Source organism: Alosa sapidissima, chromosome 11 (assembly GCF_018492685.1).
Source record: "Alosa sapidissima isolate fAloSap1 chromosome 11, fAloSap1.pri, whole genome shotgun sequence".
Lineage (NCBI taxonomy): Eukaryota > Metazoa > Chordata > Actinopteri > Clupeiformes > Clupeidae > Alosa > Alosa sapidissima.
In genome coordinates this window covers 26,657,217-26,677,155 of record NC_055967.1, presented here as the reverse complement: position 1 = coordinate 26,677,155, position 19,939 = coordinate 26,657,217, and the positions used below count along the sequence as shown (strand labels likewise).

Genomic DNA, 19,939 nt, shown 5'->3' with positions numbered 1-19,939 from the left:
GTGTGTGTGTGTGTGTGTCTACATGCATGTGTTTCCACTGTATGCACTGCCACACTGTAATAGCCAGAAGACATACTATCTGGGGTGACTTTAGGTCAAGGACACATGAAGAGCCCAAGTTTAGACAGTAAACAGTGTTTGCATAGGCAGGCAGCTCTATGCATGAAGGCATGAACACATACAGTATGTGCACAATTGCATGTGTGTCAGTGTGTGTGTGTGCACTAATTAGAACTAGCCTTGCTAATTCTAGCACTTATCACCTGACTAGAACTCACTGATGCACTTACTTGTCTTATTATATACTGTATTGTACCTTTTCAATTGTTTTAAATGGTCTGGAGACATTAAAAATGGACTTGGTCCGAAACGTCTGTTGCTCCAGTTTAAGCCTCTGACTTCTTTTGTAACTTTTCGACTACAATACACATTTTTCCACACAAGCCTTGTGTGCGCCTCCTTGTTTAATGCTTAAGTGATCACTACTTTTTGGGAGCGGACGTACCTAGCAATACACGGGTCAAAAGTGCCACCTTGCTGGTTTTTTCTTTCCTAATCATGGGGCCATATTGTTCCCTGTTGGTTGTGTGTGTGTGTGTGTGTGTGTGTGTGTGTGTGGTGTGTGTGTGTGTGTGTGTGTGTGTGCCTAGAAAGGCTAGGCAATCAAGGACATGGGTAGATGGAGGAGAAATCAAAAATAATAAATAAAAAGTTCTATGGAGATGTGCAAAAGTTGGAGAAAGTCAGACATGTGTGTGTGTGTGTGTGTGTGTGTGTTTTGACGTGTGATGAAATAAGAAAATAAATAAAAGGTCTGTAGCATAGGGAGAGGGATGTAAAAGTGCTAAAAGTCTTGTAGGTGTGTGTGTGTATGTGGTGGGGGGGGTCATGAGTGCTGAGGAGTTCAGAGTTGGGAAATGTTTGAGAGTGCTGAGGAGTGAATGTGTGCAAAGTCAGTATAGTGTGAGTTCAGAGTTCGGATGGCCTGGGGATAAAAACTTCTCCTGAGTCTCTCAGTTCTGGCTTTGTGACTACATAGGCGTCTTCTTGATTTCAGCGGTAGGAATAATCCATTGTTAGGATGAGAAGAGTCCTTCAGAATCTTAGGAGTAGGAGTACTCTTCTGGAATAGATATCTTGTAGAGCAGGGAGTTGAGTTGAGGGGAGAGGAAGAGAGGGAGAGGAAGAGAAAGATCGATGAAGAGAGAGGGAGAGGAAGAGGAAGATAGACGAAGAGAGAGGGAGAGGAAGAGAGAGGAAGAGAGGGAGAGGAAGAGGACGAGAAAGATAGATGAAGAGAGAGGGAGAGGAAGAGAGGGAGAGGAAGAGAAAGATAGATGAAGAGAGAGGGAGAGGAAGAGAGGGAGATGAAGAGAAAGATAGATGAAGAGAGGGGAGAGGGAGAGGAAGAGAGAGAGAGGAAGAGAGAGGGAGAGGAAGAGAGAGGGAGAGGAAGAGAGAGGGAGAGGGAGAGGAAGAGAGGGAGAGGAAGAGAAAGATAGATGAAGAGAGGGGAGAGGGAGAGGAAGAGAGAGGGAGATGAAGAGAGAGGGAGAGGAAGAGAGAGGGAGAGAGGGAGAGGAAGAGAGAGGGAAAGGGAGAGAGAGGGAGAGAGGGAGAGGAAGAGAAAGATAGATGAAGAGAGAGGGAGAGGAAGAGAGAGGGAGAGGAAGAGAGAGGGAGAGGAAGAGAGAGGGAAAGGGAGAACACCAAAAGGAGCTCAGGGACTCGGATCACTTACGTGCAGGATCACTCCTTTCTCCAGCAGACTCTGCTTCTTGGCAGTCATGACGAAGTAGTGCGTGTCGTCCTTATAGTAGACGATATTCTCCAGGTCAATCCCTGCATAATCCAATCAGTGTGGAGAGACAGAGGAAGAGATAGAGATAGAGGTGGAGATAGAGAGAAAGAGAGAGACAGAGGAAGAGAGAGAGAGAGGACAGACATGAGAGATCAAGTGAAAGGCAGAACAGAGAGACAGAGCGGGAGGGAGGGAGAGAGAGAGACATTTGTTAGCCGCCTTGTTCAAGAGGTTCATTTTTTCCTCCCTGGTCTGTGCGGCTGGTGAGTCAGCATCGGTCGGAACCTTTGAGCGTGTTCATTAGAGAGGCCGCTGTGAGCGCCAGGCCAGCGCGATTACACGACTCAAAACACAAACAGCAAAGAGGCCTCCCACTGCGGCAGCCCAGCCAGGCCGGCCAGCACCACACAAAAGGCCCCGAGCAGACGGCTTCCTGCCCAAACGCAACCAGCACCCGCACTCCCTCACCGCCCGTCACCAGCTCTCCTCTACCCTAACTAGCCTCTCCTCTCCTCTCCTTTAACTAGCCTCTCCTCTACCCTAACTAGCCTCTCCTCTCCTCTACCCTAACTAGCCTCTCCTCTCCTCTACCCTAACTAGCCTCTCCTCTCTTCTCCTCTAACTAGCCTCTCCTCTCTTCTCCTTTAACTAGCCTCTCCTCTCTTCTTTTCCTCTCTTCTCTTCTCCTCTACCCTAACTAGCCTCTCCTCTCCTCTACCCTAACTAGCCTCTCCTCTCTTCTCCTTTAACTAGCCTTTCCTCTCCTCTCCTCTAGCTAGCCTCTCCTCTCTTCTCCTTTAACTAGCCTCTCCTCTCTTCTTTTCCTCTCTTCTCCTCTACCCTAACTAGCCTCTCCTCTCTTCTCCTTTAACTAGCCTCTCCTCTCTTCTTTTCCTCTCTTCTCTTCTCCTCTACCCTAACTAGCCTCTCCTCTCCTCTACCCTAACTAGCCTCTCCTCTCTTCTCCTTTAACTAGCCTTTCCTCTCCTCTCCTCTAGCTAGCCTCTCCTCTCTTCTCCTTTAACTAGCCTCTCCTCTCTTCTTTTCCTCTCTTCTCCTCTACCCTAACTAGCCTCTCCTCTCTTCTCCTTTAACTAGCCTCTCCTCTCTTCTTTTCCTCTCTTCTCCTCTACCCTAACTAGCCTCTCCTCTCTTCTCCTTTAACTAGCCTTTCCTCTCCTCTCCTCTAGCTAGCCTCTCCTCTCTTCTCCTTTAACTAGCCTCTCCTCTCTTCTTTTCCTCTCTTCTCCTCTACCCTAACTAGCCTCTCCTCTCTTCTCCTTTAACTAGCCTCTCCTCTCTTCTTTTCCTCTCTTCTCCTCTACCCTAACTAGCCTCTCCTCTCTTCTCCTTTAACTAGCCTTTCCTCTCCTCTACCCTAGCTAGCCTCTCCTCTCTTCTCCTTTAACTAGCCTCTCCTCTCTTCTTTTCCTCTCTTCTCCTCTACCCTAACTAGCCTCTCCTCTCTTCTCCTTTAACTAGCCTTTCCTCTTTTCTTTTCCTCTCCTCTCCTCTACCCTAACTAGCCTCTCCTCTCTTCTCCTTTAACTAGCCTCTCCTCTCTTCTCCTTTAACTAGCCTCTCCTCTCTTCTCCTTTAACTAGCCTTTCCTCTTTTCTTTTCCTCTCCTCTCCTCTCCTCTAACAAGCCTCTCCTCTCTTCTCCTTTAACTAGCCTCTCCTCTCCTCTCTTCTCCTCTAACAAGCCTCTCCTCTCTTCTCCTTTAACTAGCCTCTCCTCTCCTCTCCTCTAACAAGCCTCTCCTCTCTTCTCCTTTAACTAGCCTCTCCTCTCCTCTCCTCTCTTCTCCTCTAACAAGCCTCTCCTCTCCTCTCCTCTCCTCTCTCCTCTCCTCTCCTCTCCTCTCCTCTCCTCTCACAAGCCTCTACTCTCCTCTCCAGCACACACACCTATGCACCACCACACACTCATGTAAACAGTGTGCACATATTCCTGCATACAAAGGCATTAAAGCATAGACACAATAAACAGGGCAACCCAGTTGAACAAATCCACTTTGAAAGGCTCAAAAACAACTCATCAGCCTATCCCCAACATCTAGACACACTCGTCCACCACACCCTCCTCCAACTAGCCTTTCCTCTCCTCTCCTCCCCAGAACTAACTCATCAGCCTAACCCCAACATCTACACACACTCATCCACACCCTCCTCTCTTCCTCCAAACACACCCAGGTAGGCGCACACTCACATATGAACAGTCACCTAAAACCTTGTAAGAAATCTATATGCACTTGACAGTTGACTCATCCTTTCAATGTGAATGTAGCAGAAGTAGCAGGCATGCTAAATGAATGTAACAGAAGTAGCAGGCATGCTAAATGTTATAACAACAGTTGATCCTTCAGTTTCCTTAAAGGTGCAGTCAGCAAGTGTGCAGGAAGTCAGGTTTGTTTATGTTTATGTTTATATTAACATTTATAAGCTTTTGTCCAAAACAAAGTACATTATACTTTAACCAAGGAAACACACCAGAGAGGTAGCTTATGCCTCCCTTCGATATTCCCAGTGAAACTCGTTTTTGTTTGGGGGACAGGCTTCCCCCATTTTGTTTGTTTTTAGTTTTCGGAGCCTGGGCTGTCTAGAGAGATCATTTTTTATACAGTGTACTCACACGTACAATCGCTGACTGCACCTTTAAGTAACTAAGTAAGTAAGATCTTTTCTGTTCACAAGCTTTAAAACACAGACTCAATTGTTGGGCTCTAATTTGCCTGTGTTGAACCCCACCTCAGTGGTAACAATATCCGCTGGATAAAAGCATGTAACACTAAGTACATGTCAGTGTAAATGCCATCTAAACGCACACAGCCACTTACAACATTCCTATTAGACGCACAACATGATGCCATAACAACCTCTGGTTACTTAGTGCGATGGCATGGCATTTACACTGATCAATGTTACACCACCACACTACACACTGAAAGCCATGAGCAGTGTGTGTGTGTGTGTGTGTGTGTGTGTGTGTGTGTGTGTGTGTGTGTGTGTGTGTGTGTGTGTGTGTGTGTGTGTGTGCTCACAATGTTTATCTTTCGTCTAGTCATGCTCTAAAATGAGTGATCTAATGGCCCCCGCAAGCTCCCACTGCCAGTCACCTAAAGCCAAGTCCTACCACTGATAGCCACTGTGAAACCAGGGTCATCTAGCAGTTTGGACTGCCCTTGTCTGCTGCACAACACACTGCACAGCTTCCACATTCCTCAGGCTGCCACAGAACCTTCTGCTGCTCTAAGCTGGCAGTCACTGCCTCGGAGGTCATCTGACGCTTCAAAGCCAGCTCGTCTAGACCTGCATGTGTACAATCTAACCAGTATGGAAAAGGTCAATTTAAAAAATATATAGGACTAGTCATGTAAAATACTGTAGTGCAGATGCCTGATAATTCTGTGAGCACACTGAGACCTTACGCATACATTTCACACTAAATCTGCATAATGCCTTTCAAATTGCAAGGTAGGTTATAGATACAACATATTTGTTATGTTATTGTATGTGAAAGGGCACATAATTATGAGTGTGTTAACCCCCTGTTAAACACTTAAATTACAGTATATCGATTTTACAGATTTCTTTTATAGGAACATGATAATGATTTAAGTCCCAACAGAGACAGTGCACCACTGACGGGCTTCATCATCAGACATTAGTGAACAGATCTATACGAGGACTGCATTTATCAGCTAGAGTCTAAATGTCTATGGCATAACCTAATGATCTAATAGCATTTGCCGACACAGACAGACAGGTCTGTCAGTATGACTCTGTCTGGTCTGACCGAAAGACCCCTGTCATCCATCAGTCAAACACTAATGGCTTTCGGCCAATGTGAATGCCCAGTGATTAGGTTCTATTGATCAGGTCCAGCCTAAGAGACGGAATCTATAGAAGAGCCCAGTCTGACACGGCAAAGCAGGCAGAAGCAGCTGTGTGGCTCTACACTGGAGGCGTGTTGCACGGTGTGTGTGTGTGTGTGTGTGATTGTGTGTGAGAGAGAGAGTGAGTGGGTGTGAGTAGGAGAGAGTTACCTGTGGCCTCCCGTAGATCCTGGAAGAACTTCTGATTAAATATGAAGGCCACACCACTGATCTCCTCCACACTGGCCTCAGCCGTGGTGTTCCGGTTGATGAAGTTGGCCGTGATGGCGATGGCCAGCTTCCCCCGGAACTCCTTCCTGCGGAAGCCTGGGGAGTTGGTGGGGGTAAAGGTCAGAGGTCAGGCCAGGTCACTCTGCCGACCAAAAGAAAAGATGCATGCAAGCAAACCCATACAGATACAATGGCATAGATAGCCATTCATTCACACACAGCACAGGAGAAAATACAAACACAAAAGCAGTTCACATTCTCAGAAATTGTTTTGTAACTAATGGGTGTTTCGTAGGTTGTGTGTCTGTAGGGATATGTAGCTCCGGTATGTGTGTCCATACCTCTATGTGCCTGTTTGACATGGTGTTTACGTTTGGATGTATGTGCACATGAATGTGTGTGTGTCTGTGTGTGAGTGTGTGTGTGTGTGTGTGTGTGTGTGTGTGAGAGTGAGTGTGTCTTTTCTTGTTTACCTGCGAGAGTGTTTCTTCTCCCATCAGCTCCGATGATAACGTCAAACTCCAGCTCATTCACCGGATGAGTCCTGGGGTGCACCTCTGCCCTCCAGCCTATCCCTATAACACACACACAGACACACATGCACAGAGAGAGAGAGAGAGAGAGAGAGAGAGAGAGAGAGAGAGAGAGAGAGAGAGAGAGAGAGAGAGAGAGAGAGAGAGAGAGAGAGAGAGAGAGAGGAGTTAGCAGCTGTATTGCATGCTCCAGTAGGGGCCGTTCCCCTACCTCTGAAGCCCAGGGAGAGAGGGATGTGGTGGGGCAGACTCACTCTCATTCTCCTGGTCCTCCGGTGGCTCGATGAGGCCCTTAAACTCCACATTCACATGGATCTCAATTCCCAGCAGCAGAGCCACCTTCAACAGCATCAGCTGCAGCTGACGAATACCTACGCACACACATTAAAACATAAACATATTCGCACCCACACATTGAAACATATACTGAACACAAACATATTCACACACAAACACATATAAATCGGTACAATTCAGCAAGACAACGAGAAATTAGTATCTAGCACTGATGTAGTTACACATAGCAGTGAAGCAGTCTTGTATTGGAGTCAGCGTGTCATTGAAGGCCACTAAAGTAGTTCAAGGGCAACTGGCAAAGACCAAAGCAAAATGAGGAGGAGGGAAAAAACTTCTCAAAGTGACTTGAATGAATGTAACATAAAGAATGAGAGGCAGGTTTTGAAAATAGAGGAGAATCTGGAAAGAGGTACTACTGTATTTCAGGAGTGTGTTACCGTTAGCGTTCCAGAAAGACTGAGAGGTACAGAAGGTTCTGAATATAGAGGATAATCTGGAAAGAGGTACTATTGTAGGTGTGTGTTGTTAGCGTGACTCACTGATATGGTCGATGGAGCCGGCACAGAATTTCCCGTAGAACTTCTTGGCGCCGAGTCCCCTGAGGTCCTGGATGGTGTAGGGCCAGAGATGCAGCACGTTGTTGCGGGAGAAGGCGTCCCTCTTCTCCAGCAGTACCACTTTGGCTCCCAGGAAGGCCAGCTCAATGGCCGTCCGCAGCCCACAGGGACCCGCACCAATGATCACACACTGCACAGAAAACACACATGTGTACAAGTGTAAGAAGCACTCTCTCCCTCTCTCTTTCACACACACACACAAATATGAGTGCACACACGCACATCATGTGCACACACACAGAGAAATTATCTATCAAAATACACAAATGCTTAGAATATCACACATAGTTATATGGGCAATTCCACGCAAAACTGTCACATCCATAACATCAACTAAAGACCATGGCATTGTGTTGCCATTATGGATGTGACAGTTTTGCGCGGAATTGCCCATATACAAAGATACACAAGACACAATCCATAACAACATATCCAGTGTTTTATTCATAACATCACGATGGCATTTAGAGATTCTTATTGTCAGTGTGCAGCATAGATTGAAAATAACTGCGTTATAACCGTTTTATCTCCATAGGAGGCACACATCGAAAGCGGCCTTACCCTGGAGTTGGCGCAGGCACGCCCCTTCTTGTAGTCCTTCTGCGAGGCCCTCTTGTCCAGCTTGGCCCACAGAGCTTTGGCCTTCCAGTAGTTGAGCTTGGACTTGAGCTTGTGGTAGAAGATGCGCGATTCAGTAGGCTTGAGCTGCACATGGTCACACAGCTCCTGGAAGGCCTTCAGCGTGCCTTTGCAGGTGCTGGCCTGGACGAAGCGGTCAAACAGCACATGGGAGAGGTTCACCTGCACGCCACCACCAACCCCGCCTACCCCCACACCTGGCCCCCCTCCACGGTCCGCCATGGCGATCCCCCCTCCCACACACACACCCCCGACGGCCCGCCAGGGATCGTGGGACAGGAAGGAGGGGTCACTCAGTGAGTCTGAGCGCGAGGGGGGGTTGTGATTAGCTCCCGGCTTCACTCATCCTCACTGCAAGAGACAAACAGAAAAAGAGGAACGGAGATTAGCAAACCAGGAAACACCATTTCCATCATTAGTGTCTCACACCACTGAATATAATCGCAGGAATTAGGCCAGACTAACATATTGGCAAATCATCTTAAATGTCTATTTTTTTCTGCAGGACTCATTCCAAATAGACTACAATTACAGGTTTAACAGATGAAGTGAAAAGTTTGGTTGTTGCAGCATACATTTCAGAGGGGCTATTGGTGACACAAAGCAACTATTCCAGAATTGTAAATTAAATAAACCAATAAGTCAGATCAAATAGTCAACCAGTCAGTTTAGAATCAAACAGCTACTTTTATCATATAAATAATCCATACACAATGACATACAGTATACATACAGGCATCTGAAGCTAGGCATAGACCCAACACATATCAGTCTTAATCCTGCCTGGATCAGTTACTCAGAAGCTAGCCTAACTGGGGTTTGTTGTGAACTTCAGGAATGTGTGTGTGTGTGTGTGTGTGTGTGTGTGTGTGTCTGCACATGCCACTGTCAGAGGCAGACGTGACCTCGAGTGTCCAGACTAAGCCCGTGGCAGGGCAGGACCTCTTGCTTTATATAGATATAAATGGGGCAGTGTCCCTGTGATAAGAAGGCTGAGCCACAACGAGCCCAAGTTCAGCAACGGACGCGACGCACCAGACTCCTTGTAAACAGGAAGAGCACAGAAAGAGATTCCAAAGGAAGCTCAGTTTTCATTTACTGTGAAATCCCATAAACACACTACCAGCCAGGCAGCATTTAATTCTGTGATAGATTAAGTAGCCTACCGGTACTTATCTACCCGTTTCAGCTACAGTTATCTGGGATATAGAGGAACTACTCACTTAAAACGGATATATAGAGGATATGGAGGACCTTCTTACTTTGAATTGCAATAATATCCAGGCTTTATTCTGTGTCCCTTACATCGGCTTTTACCAAATATATAACAAAATGCGAGCAAATAGGCAAATAGTCCAAGCTACTTGCATACCGTACTTGCAAGCATATCACCACATAACAAGAGCACGTGTGCACACACGCACACATACTCGCGATTATTTTCATTAGGAATGACTAATACTGATTAACACCACAGCATCCAAATAAGTGCCTGTGATGTTTCACATGACAATACAAACACTGAGCGAACAGTCCCAACCACATGAATAAATAAGTGTGCTGTGCATAGTAAAGGTAGAAATAGAAATACACACTGCCTATGATTGCTGACACAGAACAGTATTTGCCAATTTGTTTAGAGTCCTTCTTACTCAGTCCAGCGCTGTGTGCCTTTGACATGGAGTCTGTGAACAAGTCCTAGGCTACCATTATTTAGAACAGTGGTCCCCAAACTTTTTCTTCCGAGGGCCAGCTCACTATGCCTGGCTCTAAGAGAGGGCAAGAGACTCGGAGTATATCAACCATAAATAGCTAAGTGCTGTGAACAACAGCAGTCTACCTTAGTTGAATATTCCATTACATTTAATCATAGGCTACTGCAATTTAATACCATTGCTAGCTGTGTTTATGTTGCCACCATGCCATATCAGTGTAAAATGTAGCTCAAATGAAATAATACTAATAAAAAGTAAAAGTAAAAAGTTCTGAACAAGCGATATCCTACAAATAATTTAAAGTTATCAAACTATGAGAGTTTTATGAAGTGCTGGCAAACACATCTGAAATGACCACCATTCTAACTTTCACTCACCTGAACTTTGAACTCTGTATGAACATTTGAACGTGTGAATAAAAATAGAAATAATTATCCCAGAAAGTCCCAGAAATATGACTTGAATAGAAGTTAGTTAGTTATTAACGAATAATTGATAAACTTTTAGAATACTTTGAGCACTGATGCAGTCAGCATAGGCCTCTTACATTGTTTGCAGGTAGGCCTATTTCATTCCGTTTTCGATGGCAAACGCAAACAACCACCAGTGGACAAAAAGAGTATTACATGTGTACTGTTAAGACTCGCCATAGAGAATGAATGGGGAAATTACGGAGGTTATAGTTTGACGATGTCGTACTCCCGTGCGGGCCAGATGCTATATACCACAGACATGTTTTGGGGGGCCACCTAAAATGAGTTGGCGGGCCGTAGTTTGGGGACCACTTATTTAGAACACTCAGTTTTGTGCTATAGGCACATAATTCTACAGCAAAATGTGGCTGGTATTTTAACATTGTCTCAGAGAAACACAGGCCCATGTAGGAGTCAAAGCAACAACCTACTTCTAAAATCTACAACTGCATGCTTTACTCTGTGACCATTATGTCGGCTTTTACCAAATATAGTCCTAAAGCAAAAGGCGAGCAAATACACAAACATGGCCAGCTATTTACATACTTGTCAGAATAAGAATATCAGATTCAGCACACAGTATGCGCACACACACACACACACACACACAGAACAGGGAGAGAGAGAGACAGCTGCAACTGCTACTAGCATAGCTCAGCTTTCATTTATACTAGTAACTTCTTGGACCAACCTCTCAATTCCTCCTGCCTGTATCAGAAGGGTTTTAAAAGCACACTAGTCAGGTTAAGGTATTTTTGTCGACTGTAGAGCTTCTTCTAGAGTCGCGATATATTTATATTTTACTCTGCTGTTGTAAATAGCAAACGTCTCGTGATTTATCCCACCTGTACACAATGAAAACGATTTTGTTGTGGAGGTGAAGGATTAACAACAGGCAAAAACTCCAAAGAGCTATATCTACTGACAAGGTAAAGATTTGTCAGGCCACCATTCTTTAAGTTGCAGAGCTGGTTTTCTCACTACATCTATGCTGTGTAGCTATGCTAGGTGAACGATTCACCTATTACAAGTTCGTTTACCATCAAATTGGCTTCGGAAAGGTGAAAATCTTGCATAGTGCACCTTTAAGATGGACTTCTTTTTCAAATCCAGTGCCCATCCTTCATACTGGTCACAGATAACAGGATGAACATCTTTACTAGCATCTTTCCACGACCTCATCACTTGTTGCTCAACCCTGATATTTTACCAGTCTTTGGCAGACGTGCAAGTGTTTGCATGTTGCATCATCATCCCCAACCATCATCATCAGTCATCATCATCATCATCAGTAAGAGACACACACGACTCCTGCAGATCCTCCCATCAGGGCTAATGGCAGGCATGAACCCATCCACAAATACATGTTCGCTAACGAGATGAGTCAGTGCAGCAGGAACTGCCAGGCGGGCTGGTGGGAATGACAAAGAGGAAGTCGTTCTGAAGCGGTCGGGCCCCTGGGAATAACAACGTCCCCGCGGCAGGAAACAGAACCTGGTACTCTCACAGAAACCAACAGGACCTATTAGTCACATCGGAACTTAGCGCTTCCCGCCGTCTCGCCCACTGCAGCACCACACTGGCAGATGACCTGCTTTGATTTAATGAGGCTTACACGAAAGGGGTAATGTTAGTGTCCGGTCCTTCAAAACAAAGCAAAAAAAAAAAATCACAGAGATGAGGTGACATGTTGAGCAATTCAGGGAACATTTTTACTGTGAGCATGCCTGCATGTGTGTGAAATGTCATGCTACTCTTGTTTTGGCCAAGCGACCCACAGAACACTGCTGGACCCTCTGTAGTTGCTTATCAGCGGCCAGCGGCGAATTCCCTTCCTCATGTTAACACTGCCACTGAATTTACCCACAGCGTAAACACATTCCAAAGTAGCACACAGGAGTGGCACAGTACCACACAAGTGGACAGGTCATTAGAGGAGCCATCTTGTCCCCAATGCTCAAGAGGGTTTGAGGGTCAGCCAGATACAAACCACAACTGGTGAGACCATTAAAATCACCACTTCAAAAAAAAGCACACAGTGTCCACAGTCCTAACCTGTTCCCCCACTCGCACAGATACAAAAACACTTACTAGTGATCAGCACGGAGCTTAGGATATCTCTGAGGTGCGGGGGTTCAGAAATGTTTGCAGGACAACATCATGTTTCTTATCCTGTGCATTTGTCTTCCGAAATGTTAATTGTGTTTGACCCTTCTGGGCCACCGTCCAACATGAAGGCCCAGAACAACAACACACTCCCAGATGATAATGGTTTGCACTCTAGCTCAGACACATGAGAGAGAAAAAAAATCAATGTTTCTCCTGCCGTCATCTCAGCCAGCTATGCCTCATTCTGGAGCGTGTCTGTCTGGCTAGTTCTTCTCCGCTGGGACGTGCTCATCCCCCCCCCCCCCCCCCCCCCCCCCCCCCCCAGGGAAGAGTGAGACGGTGGCCACGGAAATCAGCGTGGTCATCGCTCATCCTCCCCTGCAGGACCAGTCTGTCTCCTTTAGGTCTGGAACGTGGCTCTGTAGTACAACTAAAGCCCTCCGCAAGTAGGCATGAGTGCAGGACATTCCATTCCATTGTTTTCAATGCAACCCAGCACACTACAGTGAACTCTGCAGCCGGCCGCCACCGTGTAGATTACCATTCAGTCCTATTTCCGTCGGTGCTGCTCAATCAAAAGGCATTGCTCATTGAATGCTTGTCAGTTAAAAACTGAAGCATTGGTGTGCATGGGCAAGTGACAGAAAGTGACGGCGGCCTTGAGGCTGCAGTGGATGTGGACATTCAGGTGTTCAGGCACATGGGCGGGATTTTCACACACTTCTACAGGTTGCAGGTGAAAAGCAGCCTGTGGGTCCAGTAGAGATTACACCTCACTTATTTTACCTGCAGGTACCAGTGTGTGTGCTTGAGGACAGCAACAATTAATCAATTACTCAATTAATCATTAACCTGCAGGTACCAGTGTGTGCTGGAGGAGAGCAACAATTACCAGTAATCAATTAATCAATTAAAAAAAAAGACAAGAAGCAATATGTGACAAATGACAAAATTCTAAATTGGATTTGAATGACTCCACCTTTAAATCAAGACCTGTCAAGAATTATTATCCTTTGATTGGTGGAGATGTATTTTCATTTACAGTAAAGATGTAGCATCATACTGCATCAGGGTGTTCAGCAGTGTCTTGAAATGTATGTGTTTGTAATGTGTTTCCTGCTTGTGAATCCAGTGTGCATCTGGTATTTGCCACAGAAACACAATGACAGGGATCAGGGATTAGTCTACCTCCCTGTGTCCATCTGTTCTCATCCACACACACACACACACACGCACACACAAAGCCCACCCACTCATACACAAACACATACACACTCAGTGTACAAGTCATCCACAAACACAGAACTGTGTGAGTCTACAGAAACACAAATATACATCAAATCATGGTAATGAAGCCTGCGGTAATGCAAAGAGACTGACTCAACATACTACTGAACATGCGTGCCGTGCAGCCAATCAAAACAGGTGAAACAACTGTGGCTGGTTGTGTACAGGAAGTTACAGCTCACCACTGCCCACCACAAGTGTTTTGTGCTCTAACAATAAGGAGAGAAAAGGACCTGAGAGAGGACTTGGCTTCAGTTTTGGGACGAGTCTTGACTGAGATCCTGTACTGCAAAGGCAATCCTGACTGAATGTTTATCAGACAGTGACATAAACATTAGAACATGGCCCCAGCTGTGGCGCAACTGGCTGGGGCACCTGCACCGTACGCCGGCGACCCGGATTCAAATCCCGCCCCGTGGTCCTTTCCGGATCCCACCCTGACTCTCTCTCCCACTCGCTTTGTGCATAAAAAGCCCAAAAAAATATATACTTTTAAAAAAGAACATAACGTTTGTTTGTCAGACAGAGTGACATAACTCTGCACCAGTGGATTGGAGAAACACACTGGAGAGGGCCGCCGGCTGCCCACCACATGGGCAGAGGAGTGGTCTGGGGCACGGACATGAAAACAACGGAGCTTTCTGAGGTAGAAGCAACGGGGCTAAAAATAGGCCCAGAAAATGCAGCGTCTGCAATATTAAAACTACACACACAGAATACACACACACACACACACACACACACACACACACTCAAACACACTCTTACTCTTACACACACATCTCTCTCCCTCTCTCTGCCACACACACACACACACACACACACACTCAAACTCTTACACACACATCTCTCTCCCTCTCTCTGCCACACACACACACACACCCTTGGGATGTGGTTTCCTGATGTGGAGTGCTCCACCTTAGCCAGAGTGGAGGATGAAAAGCCAGACAGGTGTCAGGTGAGGGGTCTGTTCCACCGGGTGCCAGCTTGCTGCAGGCCTCACACACACACATATGTCTGCCTAAAATTGGAAAACTCCATTTCCAACATAAACACACTATTTCAAAAATCACCCACTCACCTACACACACACACACACACACGACTTTATTCAACGTGTCTCCAAGCACTGCCTCTGTAAATATGGACCCTTTCAACAAGGTAAACAAAAACAATGCTTGAATGTTCTATTTGGGCCCCAATCTACTTCCTCTGCATTAAGATAACATATGGAATGTTAAAAAGGAAGTCTTGTGGGGCCAACTATGATGCTGATAATGGAACTCTCTTGAAAGGGTCCATTAACCCAGTGTAGCTAGCACATTTCAACTAGACCAGCATTAGAGCAAACATTTTGGCCTTCACGTCACGTGTGAAGAAAACACCACACTAAGCTTCACCTGCACTCTACATTCATGCTGAAACACAACACAGCAACCGTACACCACAAACACACACACAGAAACAAGGGAATACTATTGTGCTGTATTGTACTATGTGTATGCAAGTGTGTGTGTGTGTGTGTGTGTGTGTGTGTGTGTGTGTCCAGTTTGTGGTTTCTGAGGACATGCCATCAATGGCTGGTTTATGGGGCCACTCAAGTCTGTTCTTGGGCACTAGAGAAATACATATGAGTGTGTGTCAAACATCAAACCCGCTGTCACAACCTCACATGACAGAGTGTAGTGTTAGATGCAGATAGGTTAGATCTCCACATACACCAACATGTCTCTGTAGGACCTGGGAGAAGCAGTAACCTATTTACCGTCATCTGGAGAAACCATGTTGGAAAAACTACTATTACTTGTCCAATTCCACCCAAGGTCAGCATGCAAGCGTTACATATATCATGTACAACATACTAGCCGGACATAAGGCTGTGTTTGCGTGTGTTTGCGTGTGTGTGTGTGTGTGTGTGTGTGTGTGTGTGTGTAGCTTGTGAGTGTCTTTGTCCTTGCATGTGTGTGTGTGTGTGTGTGTGTGTGTGTGTGTGTGTGTGTGTGTAAATTGTTGCAGTCTCCTCCTGAGTGTAACCTGGCATACCCAGAGCAGCTAACAGTAACTCTAACAACACACAGGCTTTATTAACTGGCACTGCAAAGCATGCACGGCCAGCCAGTTTCCCGTGCATGGATTAATCCTAGTCCTGGACTGAAGGTTTCAAAGGAGACGTTCACTGAAGTCGTCTGTTAGTCTAGGACTATCCACCTATGGGAAACTGGCCTGCAGTGTTTGTATATTCTCCGTCATTATCAGCTCCTTGATACCAACTGAATGACTAAGCAATGACTCTATATATACAGTCATTGTGACTAACACTTAAGTGCTCCATTTTGTTCCAGTGTTTGTGATAAGTAGGGATCAGGGAAGCTATTCAATCATGGGAAGGTGTGGTACTTTGCTTCCAACATAATGGACATTCTTCTGTGTTGCCAATGCAATGTTCTGGACAGCCTTTTAGATGCAACATCCCATTACTGCCTCATCAGCACCACTGCTGAGACTGCGTGAACACACACACACACACACACACACACCACTGTTGCCAGTGTGTCTGGGGTCATAGTTTTCTACACTGAGTGTGTTGGACACACACAAAAACACACACACGCACAAACAATCAGAGATCGAGACACTGCATACAAAGACACACACACACACGTGATGTGGCATGCATTTTTCAGCTTTGCGGAGGGATTGTGTCACACATGTAGCTATATATAGAGCAGATTACACGTCTGACTGCAGTCTGCCTGCTGTCCAGCCCACTGCAGCTCCCGTGGGATCCCTGTGTTTACATGCGGCTTCAGATGTTTGTTTGTGTGTGTGTGAGTGTGTGAGTGTGTGAGTGTGTGTGTGTGTGTGTGTGTGTGTGTGTGTGTGTGTGTGTGAGTGTGTGAGTGTGTGTACGCGTACGTGTGTGTAAAATGCCAATAGTGGTATGTGAGTGCAGGTTACTGTACGAGACTGAGTGTATGGGCACATGGTTAGTTATGCAGCTGTGTGTGTGTGTGTGTGTATGACACTCTGAAGAGGGGTTAAGGAGACAGAAGTCTGTTTACAGAGTTTAAAGGACATGTGTGACATGTGACCTTAAGACTGCAGCTCTCTTCAACTACAACACAGTAACACTACCTGCCTCAGCCTGAACCAGAGAGGAGAGGGAGGGAGGGAGAGAGAAGGAGAGAGAGGGAGAGAGAGAGAGAGACCAAGAGAGACAAACTGAGAGAAAAGACAGGTACAGTAGAAAGAAAGACTAAAAGAGAGGAAGAGGGTAGAGGGAGAACTCTGAGGCATCAGTGTCAATCCCAAAAGACCAGAACAAGAGACACAAAAACAAACAACATTTTGTACTGACCACAAGTGGCAAGAGAAGCACCACTAACTGGTCTGTCACACAGGCCTTTTTATGCAAGCCTGCGACCAGTTTGCTCCTCTGCAACTACCACATGGCCCTGTTAAAACCCACAACACACACACACACACACACACACACAAACGCAAATATACACAAACACAAACATACACTTGTGCTCAATACTGCCTCACCCGTGATAAAATACAACACACTCAGGTACATTCAGAACTGCTCAACCCATGTCCTGTAAATTCACGGCACACACTCAGAAACCTATACGACCACAATGCCATAGACACCAGTGCTGGTAGCAAACACTCTCAAAATGAGACAATAAGCACTACAAATGCACTTGCTCATAGATGCACCAATTGTGAAATGTTGGGTCGATACAAATGTTTAATATAACAATTTGGCTGATATAGATGTTTTTCATTTGTTTGTTTGTTTACTTGTTTTTGTTAGTAGAGAGCAAACAAACATATTATTTATTAGATACATAATACAACATTTATGTGCAGAACTGATGCAACATAATAGATAAACATCAGCCACTGCCATTTGTAAACGTCATAGAAAATTTGCCAATAGCCGACATTGGGCCGATGTATCAGTGCATTCCTTAGCACACAATAAAACACAACCTTACACCAATAATACACACACACACCCTACACAAAACGCCTAGCATGTGTTCACCTGTTGCCAACTCAGTCAAGTCTCCGCGGTTACTTCCTCATTCCATCTGACCATTCATCAGAGTGTAAAGTAGAGCAGGCAGGTGAGGTCAACACACAGCAGTGCTGTGTCCTTCAGGTACTCCTACTACTGCTGCTGCTGAGCTCATGTCTACAGTCTCAGATATTGCTACCATAGTCTGGCAAAACAACTACGTACGCACAGACACAAATTTGACAAGTGCAAAAAATACTAGTGCATTAATACTGGCTTGCCAGACTTCATTTAGCATGGCTTTAGTGTGCATTAACTGGTGCATGAGTCTGGTTGTTGTAGTCAATGGCTATATAGAGATTTCATCAGTAATTCTCCTTCATGGCTTCTGCTACTGCAATGCACCTCAAAACCAACAACCTAGTGCTTAAGGAGGCACTAAAAGATTCATAGAGATGAGACTAAAGGGATAATTTACAGTTCATTCTGTCTCCCTTGGACAGTTCATTCTGTTTTGCTGACCGAGGAACTAGGAAAATCACTGCCTGTGTGTGTCTGTCTGTCTGTATGTGTGTATGTATGTATGTATGTATGTGGAGATAGGGCACAAGTATATTGTAACTCACTTGCAAACAACCCCTTCCAAGGCAGATACACACACACAGAAGGAAGTGTGTGTGTGTGTGTGTGTGTGTGTGTGTGTGTGTGTGTGTGTGTGTGTGTATGTATATGTGTGTGTGTGTGTGTGCGTGAGTCCACAATCATATCATATCATGATCCAAACACAGACAGGTGCGGGCTATTTTCAGCCCCTACACCCGGGCTGTGAAGAACACGATCGTGCAGATCAGCTCTGGTCAGGTACCCTGCAGGCCTGGCGAGTCGGATGTCTCTCTCCGAGCGCCTCCTGAACATGTAACATGGCCAACACATGAGCAGGCCACCCCTGGTTTCCTGGTTGAAGCGGAGGCAGAGAAAGTGCATATGTCTGACGTTAATGTATAATTTCCTGTATTCTGACACGGGCTGCAGTGGGCCAGGGTTAATATTATACTTGGCAGCTCAGCAGAGGGGCTTGATGTCAGGGTGCTGCAGTGCTGAAGCCAGGGCTCTGGGGCTGCTTCAGTCAGCATTTCCACCATTTAACAGATCCTCTCCCCCTCCCACCATCTAGCCATCCTCTTCCAGTTCCTTCCTTCAGTTCCTTTCCTCTCTCTCTCTGTGCTTGTTTTAGTTCTCTCTCTTTCTCTCTATGTCTGTCTGTTGTTCTGAGGAGCCTGCATGCTGCTCTTTCGCTGAACTTCGCAAAACTCCCAAGAGGACAGAATGGAAAGTGCCAGAAAGATATTCCAGCTCCTCCACCTCCGGATACTTCTCCAGCAACACATCATTTCACAATTCTCTCTCTCTCTCTCTCACACACACACACACACACACACACACACACAAACACCCTGATGCAAGTAGACAGTACTTGTGCAAGTCAGACAGGCAAGCAGACACACACACACACACACACAAAGAGAGGGAGGGAGAGAGAGAGAGAGAGAGAGAGGGGTGTGACCTCTGATGTCACTTCCTCTCCTGAGAGACAGTGGAAGGATCAGCTGGTGTGTGTGCCGCTCCACCCAGTTTGCTCTCCGCCACTGTTGCCAAGGTAACAAACACAAGGGAGCATTACCTCATGGCACCCCAGACAATCCTGCACCGCTGACGGATGACAATGAGCGACCGGGGGGGGGAGGGGACACCAGCAGCTAGGAGTGAGTGTGTGTGTGTGTGTGTGTGTGTGTGTGTGTGTGGACTCCTCTCCTTCAACTGTAAACCTGCGCATGTAAACACTTTGAAAAAATGAGAAAAAAGGCTTCGACTGGTGCTGCTACCATCAATCTCAGGAACGTCCATCAACACACAAGAGGTGCAAGACAACACTGAAACGACTGTTGTCTGGAATTGTCTCGTTTCTTGGCAGAAAATCAGTAAAAAGTGTTAAACAACACTCAACACTGTGTTAAACACACACAAAACACTGCACACTCACTCACAGAACAAAAGCTAGTTTTCAAAGAAACACAAACATTTCAATCACATGCTTTCTTCATCCCTTTCTACCCTCTTCAGAAGAGGTGCGCTTAGGCAACCAGTGCTCTGGGCCAGAGGAGCCGTAAAAAGGACTCCAGCCATTAAACAACACGCTGATGATTCATTCACACAGGACAATGCCAACGCCTCTCACATGATAAGGTAATGAGGAAACGTGCACAGCACTGGGCTTATTATCAGAATTCATTTTACAATTTATTTCCATAAAAGGAATAAGATGCAAGATG

General features: G+C 45.9%; 1 protein-coding gene across 21 annotated transcripts in view; it reads right to left on the bottom strand.

Moving 5' to 3' along the window:
• mical3a (microtubule associated monooxygenase, calponin and LIM domain containing 3a) overlaps positions 1–19,939 on the bottom strand; it is a 93,500-nt gene that overhangs the window by 54,861 nt on the left and 18,700 nt on the right. For all 21 annotated transcript variants that reach the window (XM_042111362.1, XM_042111376.1, XM_042111360.1 and 18 more), the window contains exons 2-7: positions 7,918–8,346; positions 7,279–7,486; positions 6,697–6,813; positions 6,383–6,484; positions 5,850–6,005; positions 1,742–1,842 (exon numbers count right to left, since the gene is read on the bottom strand). In XM_042111362.1, coding sequence (XP_041967296.1) covers positions 1,742–1,842; positions 5,850–6,005; positions 6,383–6,484; positions 6,697–6,813; positions 7,279–7,486; positions 7,918–8,217 — 984 coding nt within the window. In that variant the 5' untranslated portion in view covers positions 8,218–8,346. The remainder of the gene's footprint in view (positions 1–1,741; positions 1,843–5,849; positions 6,006–6,382; positions 6,485–6,696; positions 6,814–7,278; positions 7,487–7,917; positions 8,347–19,939) is intronic.